At 55.2% G+C, this 9070-nt stretch overlaps 1 protein-coding gene across 5 annotated transcripts; it reads right to left on the minus strand.

The window, feature by feature from the left end:
* Window positions 1–652: 652 nt before the first annotated feature.
* Window positions 653–8805, minus strand: Fhl3 (four and a half LIM domains 3). Of its 5 annotated transcripts, none has more exons than XM_042681280.1 (6): window positions 8752–8805; window positions 3373–3548; window positions 3095–3269; window positions 1811–1980; window positions 1535–1721; window positions 653–1432 (listed from the first exon to the last, which is right to left on the minus strand). In XM_042681280.1, exons 2-6 carry the CDS (start codon window positions 3526–3528, stop codon window positions 1278–1280), a joined length of 843 nt encoding a protein of 280 aa, XP_042537214.1. In that variant the 5' UTR covers window positions 3529–3548; window positions 8752–8805; the 3' UTR covers window positions 653–1277. The 5 variants fall into 5 exon arrangements, with proteins under 5 accessions (XP_042537214.1, XP_042537218.1, XP_042537210.1 ...); XM_042681284.1 differs by lacking the exon at window positions 8752–8805 and adding an exon at window positions 8676–8735 and having other exon boundaries at window positions 653–1426; XM_042681276.1 differs by lacking the exon at window positions 8752–8805 and adding an exon at window positions 8676–8735.
* Window positions 8806–9070: the final 265 nt, after the last annotated feature.

Consider the following 9070-nt stretch of genomic DNA (forward strand, 5'->3'; position numbering starts at 1 on the left):
GCACCCGCAGCCAGACGGTGCAGCCACGGGGTAGGAGGGAGAGGGGGAGGGACCAGGGGCGCGAGCCCCGCCCATCGCCCCACTTCGGGGACAGTCCCCCCCTTCCCACTTATTCCCGCCCCCGCCCTTGAATCACGGAGGGGGGGAGGCGGGGCCATGACCCATTCATACTGGGAATCGGATCCAGATGTTCCCGCGGCGCGTGCAGCAACATCCTTGCCTTTTTTGGCAAAAAAACGTGCGGCGGGCCAGCGGATCCGGATCCTGGGCCGCCCCCACTAATCCTCGGGAAGGGGGTGATGGTGATGGTTAAAAGACCTGAGGGGTCTGCCTGACTGGGGAATCTAGGCGCCTGCACTGAGGGGGGGGTGGGGAATCGGGGCGGAGCTGTTAGGGGAGGGAGAACCCCACTGTCTTCTGGCTCCAGTCTGGGACCTCCCTTCCCTACTGGGAGCTTGAGCCCGCTGCCAGCAGGGGGTTGGCAGGCCAAGCTTGGAACCGCCCGGTAGCTGCTGTGGGGGATCCCCTTCCTGGGGGGGGTGGGGGTGGGAGGGGCTTTCCCACCCCATGGCCCGCCCCACAGAGGTCTAGAAGAGCTAGAGTCCGCAAAGAAAAGCTTTGTCACCCTCTGGACAGACCAACACGCAGAGGCCTGGGCCTCCTCACACTGCTTTATTGCAGAATCTAGGACAGGGTGAGCTAACCCGCACCCCTCTCTGCCCATCTCTGGGCTAGATGGAGCTGAAATAAAATGAGAAGATGGACATGAGCTGGGCAGCCCCCAGTACCTTAGGACCCCCACCCGCTGCTCTGGGGATGCAGATGGGACTTAGGCAGGGTGGAACCAAAAAAGACAGAGGGCTTTTGAGGACTTCTCAGACACAGATAAGAAACTTTAGGTGGATTCAGACAAGTCTAGACTGAAGTCTAGAAGTCTAGACTGATCTGGGTCCCGGTGTCTAGATTTGGAAGGCTGGGAATCTAGAGCCCTGATTTGGTTGAGGGAGCTTGATCTGGAAAGTCAGACTGTAGGAGAGGGCCCAGTTCTGGAATTCAGATTTGGGATAGTGCAGCTTGAATCCAAAAGAGCCTGAGTTTGGGGGCCCTGGGTCAGTGAGTACCAGTTGGGGTGTGATGGAATAGGGGAGACAATCTTGAAGCTCAGGAGAAGCCTCATTCTGGGGAGGAGCTGGATCCCAGAGATGGTTCAGGAAAGTAGCCAGAGTCCTGGTGTCCTGGAGCCCTGGTTTGGGAAAGCCCAGGCCAGGAGCCCTGGCTCAGAGCCCTTCCTGGCTGCAGCCCTGGCACATCACTTGGTCTCCATTGGGCACAAAGCCTTGGCCCACCAGGGAGGTGGAGCAGCGGGCGCAGCAGAAGCAGCTGTGGTGCCAGTGCTGGTCTTCATAGGACACGTACTTGCCTCCACCAAGTCCTGAAGAGAGGTTAGTGCTGCAGATCTGGGGTGACTCCTACCCCACAGCAGTACCCACTACCACACCCAGCCCTTGCCTGCACCCTCCTCCACCTGTCCCACCTGTGATGGGGCTCTTGCAGCTGCTGCACTTGGGTGCAAAGAGTTCTCCAAAACAGGCCACGCAGTAGGGATCCTCATCCCGAGAGGTGAACTGCTGTCCTGCCAAGGGCGTCTGGCACCCAGTGCACACCAGGCATTCTCGATGCCAGGGCTGATCGCGGTATGTCACTCCCCCCTGGGTCAGCGTCTGCAGGGGTAGCATCCATCAGCAGAGGGAGTGGGTATTCCCATCCCACACAGCAGGCCTTACCCCTAGCCCGCTGGCCCAGCCCCCACCTTGCTGCAGCGGGCACAGCGAGGAGCAAACTTGTTCTCATAGCAGGGCACGCAGTAGTGAGCACCCTTGTCGGGCACAAAGGAACGTGAGCCCAGCGGCTGCTCACAGCCACTGCACAGGAAGCAATGTTCATGCCACGTCTGGCCTCCATATTCCAGCTTCCGAGACCCTGTGGGAAACAGGAGTCCCACTTAGAGGCTGTGTCCCAGCTCCTGAGGGCCACTCTGCTAACCACCCCTAACCACCCCTTCCCCAGCATCCCTACTGCTTCTATAGCCTGAGCAGGGTGGTATCCACACACATGCAGCAAGACCCCCACCATGTATATTGCACATGCTAGGCTCTCCCCAAACACTGGACACTGTGTTCAACACGTTAGGCAAGTGTGTAAAGCCTCTATGTCTGATAAGATTATCCCCAAGATTATTTTAACATCCTCCATGTAATCGACATGTTGATTCAGTACATGCTAAGCCCTTATACACCAGAAATGAATTTCACACACACACACACACACACACACACACACACACACGAGAGGAAAGCCCACATACACTATGCAAGCAAATCTCTTCCTGCACTAAGTACTAATGTCCCAAGTATGGGATGTGTAGTATATGGTGTGTGTGTGTGTGTGTGTGTGTGTTTTGTGCCAGTACTGGGGCTTGAAGTCAGGGCCTAAGCACTGACCTTTAGTTTTTTCACTTAAGGCTCATAGTGCTTTACTACTTGAGTCAGAGCTCTACTTTGAATTTTTGCTGATTAATTGGAGTCTCATGAACTTTGTCTTTGAATCAGGATCCTCAGATCCCAGCCTCCTGAGCAGCAAGGATTATAGGTGTAGGCATGTTACACTCCTCCATGTTCCTGACATGTTACTCTACATACATGCCAAGTCCTCACATGTCTGTCAGACAAGCATGTGGGTCTCTACACATGCTTGGTTTAACCTCTCCTCCCATAAAGTTCCAATACAGCAAGCACAAGTTTTAGCACACCCTAAAGTTCCTCTATGCATGCAGGTTCACATACCACACATGCTTAGCTCCTAGGAGAGCACCAGTTTTTGCACCTGCCCAGTTTTCATGGGCAGACTGGATGTGCCAATCCCTGTGAACCTCACTGGCACACCAGAGATTTCCAGGAACGTACTGCCTGTGCAAGCATGTGTGTGCATGTCATGCGAGCTACCCATGCTGTGCCTCCATCTATGTATCAGGCAAATGTGAAGGTCCTACAGAAGTGCCAGGCATGCCACCCTGGATGAGGCCCCTGGGACGTACCAGGCATGACGGTCTCTCCACAGGCAGAGCACTGTGAGGAGAAGGCACTGCAGTAGCAGTCATTGCAGAGCAACTCTCTCTCCTGGCAGGTGAAGGGCTCATCAGCTAGTGAGCGCTGGCAGCGGCAGCAGCGGAAACAGCCCTCATGGAAGTGGCGGTCCTCATAGAACAGCTCCTGTGGAGGCATGGCAGGGATACTGGCACCCAGGAGAGGTAGACTCATCCTCTGCCTCCTCCTGCCAGGGTCCACTCTTTTTGCCCTGTTGTCTGGGTCTTACCCTGCAGTCATGCCCAATAAGCTGCTGGCACTCAGCACAGGTGTTGGCAAAGGTGTCATCATAACAGGGCACGCAGTAGGGACCGCTGTCTGTCTGGATGTACTTACGGCCAAACAGGGACTCGCAGCATTTTGCACAGTCGAATGTCTCGCTCATTGTTGCAATGTGAGTGAGCCCTGTTAGGAAGAGAACGTGGGGTAGGGTCATCCAGAATGGCTCTAACTTATCCCGTAGCAAAGAGCAATTTGCATTAAAAAAAAAAGGAAGGTGGTTCAAAGCCAGCCTGGGCAGAAATATCCATAAGACTCCAATTAACCAGCAAAAAGCTGGACGTAGAGATGTGCATCTTAAGTGGATAGAGCACTTGTGTGTGTGTGTGTGTGTGTGTGTGTGTGTGTGTGCGCGCGCCAGTGCCAGTCCTGAGGCTTGAACTCAGGTGCTGTCACTTCAGCCGCAGCTCCACTTCCAGCTTTTTTGCTAGTTTATTGGAGACAAGAGTCTCACAGACTTTCTTGTCTGGGCTGGCTTTGAACCATGATTCTCAAATCTCAGCTAGGATTTATAGGCGTGAGCCACTGGTGCCCAGCTAGAGCATTATCTTTGTGTGAAAAAAGTGAAGGGACAGTATCCAGGCCCTGAATACAAGCCCCAGTACAGGCACAAAAACAAACAAACCAACAAACAAATGAAAGCAAGAAGAAACCAGGCACAAGAAAAGCCAGATGATGGGCTGGGAAGGTGGCTCAGTGGTAGAGCACTTGCCTTGCATGCCTGAGGCCCTGGGTTCGATTCCTTAGCACCACATAAGCAAAGAAATAAGCCAGAAGTGGCGCTGTGGCTCAAGTGGTAGAGCACTAGCCTTGAGCTGAAGAGCTGAGGGACAGCGCCCAGGCCCAGAGTTCAGGCCCAGGACCATACCCTCCCCCACCCAAAAAAAAGAAAACAAAGAGAAAAAATGTCAGATGAGCCAGAGGGCAGCAGGTGCGGCTAGAGAAGGGCTGCTCTGGAAACTCCAAAGTCCTACATATTTATTTCTGTAAAAAAAGTGGAAAAGGGTCAGGAAGCAGAGTTGTTTTCTTATCTTGGCCTTGGCAGATCTGGGGGGGAAGGGGCTTTTCCTGGGTCAGTGACTCATTTCCTGCCCAGCCTGAGGTTAGCCTTCATGTCCCTGACTGTCCCAGGATAGCAGGGACAGGAAGCCCCCTACTCTATATCATATGGACAGCCTTCTCACCTTCTCCTGAGCCCCCACCTCCCTGGGTATAAAAGAACCTTTACCTAGAGCTCTGACCTGAGAAGTTAGGGAATGAGAAGGGGCAGTGTAGGCCCCATCCTGATCCAGGAAACGGTGGAATGCTAGAGCGATGCTGGACTGGTGAAGCATGGAGGGTGGTGTCCGAAGTCGGGCCTCCCCTCCCAGGAGGATCAGCCAAGCAAAAGGAATTTGAGACATTCAGCCTACGTTTAGGCAGGAAGGAAATCCTGCAAGCTGGACACAGCTAAGTGTCCCCAGCTGGACCCTCTACCTTCATCCCCTTCCACCCTTGCTGTGTCTCTGGTCACATCAGTCTGGGCAGCCTTGCCTGCAAACATCTGCTGCAGCTGTGCTGGCACTGAGGGCCAGCTGTCAGATTCTGCCAGCAGGAGGGAGAAAAAGGGAAAACGAGATGCCAGGGGAAGCAGAAAGGAATTGGAGACAAGAACAGAGTGCCCCTTGGCACCTTCTGCCAGGCATCTCTCCTGGCTGCATCTCAAAGTCTTCAGGACCCTTCTCTTCTCTAGGTCACGACTTCCAATCCCCTACCTCTGGAGAAACAGCCTCTACCCACCTTTCCTGATTCCTCAGTATCTGAGACTGAGTGTGAAGGGTGGAAGAGACATGTCTTCCCCAATCAGGCCCCCTTCTTAGGTGGGGAGGACATAGGGGAGTCCTAAGAGCTATTGCTACAGACACCCAGCCCCCCCACCAAACCTCAGACACTTTCCATTTTCTCAGGAACAAAGCATGTTTGTGGGATGAGGTCATCCACACAGCTGCCTGTGGAACAGGAACATGAGGAACAAGGGTGTGCGTGTGCATGTGTGTGGAAAGTGGGGTTCCCAATCCCTTCTACAGCCTGATTCCAGTCTCTGGCCCCAAAGTCCAAGCTCCTGGACTCTGTCTTCCTCCACCATGAAGCCTGCTCCCTGAGAATTGGGTGGTGAAGAGGAACATGAGGACCCATAGGAAGGGGATGTCCTGCCAGCTGTACTATAGGCCTGGGGAAGTTAATTGGAAGTACAAAAGAACCCACCAACCCCCTTTCCCGCCCTATTAGATTTCTTGCACTAGCAGTCCCCAGAGCCTGCCCTGGCTCAAGTTGAAGGAAAAAGCCCTCCTTTTCTCAGCCACCCCCAACGGGAAATTCTCACCAACAGCGTCACTCTGGCTTGGAGTTCAGACTTCAGGCGCCAACAGATGCCCTAAGCCTGTAGGGCCTGAATCTTTGGGGCTTATGAGTTTGAAGCCTTCCTTGTGTACAATGGTAGAACACTCCAAGAGGAGCACGTGGTGACTAGAGCTAGGGTCTTCAAAGCAAGAACCTTTAGGGTAAGGTCTAGGCTGTAAGGTGGAGAGTATCTTCCCTGACACTAGCCCTAGGTTTCCTCTGGCCCAGTATCTGAGGATTGCCTGGGCTGTAAGCCACTAGGCAGCAGGGGGCCACACAGATGGAGTTCAGCCATGTGCCCTGGGTCTTTTCCTTCCTGGTTTGGCCAGCAGCAGCAGCAGCAGCAGCCACCTTCCCAGGCCCAGGCTAGCCCTGGATCCGCCCTCTGGGAGCTTGGGCACTGAGACTGGTTACTCCAAATAGGGTATGGGTGTGGCTTCAGCTTCCTTCCCAGAATCCCCCAATCCCTTAATCTATCCAGATGGACTCTGATGAGGGCAGTAAAGGGCACCATCAAGCCCACCTGTCTCTGCCTGTCCCTGTCCCTCCCCCTTTCTCTGGCAAGGCTGCAGGACCGAAGGGGTAAGTAAGGGTAGTCTTATATTCCTTTCTGGCTGATAAGGGCAGGATTTACAGGAGATGGCTTGCATCCCCTTTGCCTACCAACACACACCACTATACCTAGACCTAGATACAACACACCACCCCTTTCCCTCCCCAGTAAACCTCGTGGAGCTCAGAATAGCCACATATCTGTATAGTGCCATAGTGTGTATAGACTTGCACAAGCTGTGAAATATAAACCAGAGTTGGCATCCTGTGACCTTGGACAAGTCATACACCCTAAGTCCAAGAGTCCATCTAATTAAATGAGATGATGCTATCTTCTACCTTCTGGAGTTGTTGTCAGACTTAAATATGAGAAACCTTGCAAAGCACCTGGCAGGTAACAACTCCTCAGGAAACTATAGCCATCTGTATTTTCTCTATGAGCCCCTTGCTGGCATTTGACAGGTCTCCAGCAATCCTGGATCAGGGAGCTGGCCTGGACCTTTTCAGAATAGGCCTAGAGAGAATAGTGGAGGTCGGAGGCCCATGTGTCTAGCAGGGAAAAATACTGGGACCAATAGTGATTCCAGCCTAGTTAGCCGGACTCCAGTGGGCATAGCTGTAAGAGGTCTCATACAGGCACACAGGTGTACACACCTATTTTCTGCTCTGTCCTCACAAAGTACATTCCCACTATCGTCTCATCAGATCTCACAAAAGGCAGGCAGAGCACAAAGCAGCCAGGGACAGGGCAGGGACATGGCCAAGGTTGCTCAGGTATCAGAGGAGGCTCTTGTACCTTACAACCTGGAGTCCTCTCCTTAGAGATGCTTCAGTGGTGGTAGAGGGGGTGGTCAGCTTTTCAGCAAAGGGAGGACAAGAGAGACACCAGAGCCCAGCTTTCCTCCTGCCAGTCCTGTGATTGGAAGACACTCAGAAGCCTTCCCAATTACCCATGCCAACTGCTCAACCCTTTTGTCTACCCCCCACTCCACCCTCTACCATACACAGTCTAAGAGGACCTAGGCCAGGCCTCACAGCTGTGAGTCAGAATCACAGCAGACCCCTCCCCCAACTCCTAGGAGTTGACAGGAGACTTAAAGGAAAGAAATAGAAGTCCTCCTCCACTGCCCCCCCCCCACTCCCCTCCCTGCTACCAGGCATTAACCCCAAACTCTGCTCTCCCTCTCCCTCCCCCACAAAGCTTGGAAGTCCAAGCAGTTTAGGGGAAAAGGGGTGGGGAGCAGATCTGGCAGCTGCTCTAGGGATAGGAGAGGAACAGTTCATTCACCCGGGTCCCCCAGGGCTGAAGCAGCTCTTCCAAGATTTGAGTTTAAAAATAAGTTAAGGCTGTCTTGGTGGTTGAGTTTTGTGCACAGGGCTCCTTTTTATCTCTCTTAGTCTCAGGCCCTCAGCTTTCTGGATGATCTTAGAGTCCTATCTTCCCATAGCTTTGTTAACTCTCCCCCCCCCAACCCCTTCAAGGCTGGATCTTTCTTGGAGGTCTATCTCAGAGCCCTAGCCGGCCTCCACTCAGCAGTTTTGCACACTTAGGCTGCTGTCTTTAGGTCTGGGTCTCTCTGAATCTCTAAAGAGGTTCTTCCTCCACTCTGGAGATCTCTATTTCTCTCTGTACATCCCATGTCTTGATGTCTCAGTGTCCCTAAAGGGCTGGACGTCTGGTTTCACCACCCCCTCTTTATCTGTCTCAGCATCCAGTCCTTGATCTCTTAGCATCTCGGCCTGCCGGGAGTGTCTGTCTCTAGTAAGGTCTCTAAGGCCTGAGGCAGATTTAGCACGAGCCTAAGGAAGCTCTAGCCTCAGGGCCCTCCCCGGCCTTGGGAAGGGCCCAGCTATGTGTGCTTTTTCTTCAAATGCTCCCCATAACCCGGATCCACTCCTTGCCTTGGGTCCTGTAGCTCAGCAGCTCAGTCCGTCCAGCCTGGGTCCCTGTTTGAATAGTCTCCTGCAGCCTCCGGTGGCTGGTGTGTCCCTGTCTGTCTCGGTCTCTCCCTTCGACAGGCTTTCGAGAAGCCTCATTTTCTCCAACCCTCCAATGTCCCTCTCGATTTTTCAATTTTAAACTTGATCCCCTCCCCCGCCCAACTCTCGCAGCGGCTCCCGCCCAGCCGGGGTGGTCGGAAAAGGGCGCGCTCCTGGGCTCCGCGTGTCCCGGGAGCCCGCGGTGGAACCGGGCGGAGGACCGGAGGCAGAAGTGTGTGTGTAGGGGAGGGCGGGCGGCTCGCGGGGCCCCCTCTGCACCCCGTGGTTCCGGCGCGGAGCCGGTCCCGGGAACTGGGTCGGGCGGGGGTGGGGGCCGCTCACCTCCAAGCGTGCGCGAGATCGGGGCGCGCGCGCGGCGCGAGTGGGGCGGGCAGCCGGATCCCTGGGCGACTCCTACCTGCGGGGCCGGGGCCGAGCCGGGGCCGCGCGGCCAAGACAGCGGCTACCTCGGGCTGTGCTGGCGAGTGGGCGCGCGGCCCCGAGGCTCCGAGGAAGTGAGCGCGGGCCCGCCCCGCCCCCCCGGCCCCCCAGCCTGCGGGCGGGGGCCAGACCCCGCCCTCTCCCCGCCGGCCGCCAGCCCGCCCCCGCCAGCCCCCCTCGGGCCCTGCCCAACCTGGCTCCCCAAACTACCCGGCTGCTAGCACCCCGCCCCGGCCCCCCTGCGGCCGCGCCAGCCACTCTCTCTCTTTCTCTCTCTCCGCGTCCCCTTTCCCAAA

This window comes from Dipodomys spectabilis, unplaced genomic scaffold (assembly GCF_019054845.1).
Source record: "Dipodomys spectabilis isolate Male_0828 unplaced genomic scaffold, ASM1905484v1 ptg000002l, whole genome shotgun sequence".
In the NCBI taxonomy this organism is placed as follows: Eukaryota; Metazoa; Chordata; class Mammalia; order Rodentia; family Heteromyidae; genus Dipodomys; species Dipodomys spectabilis.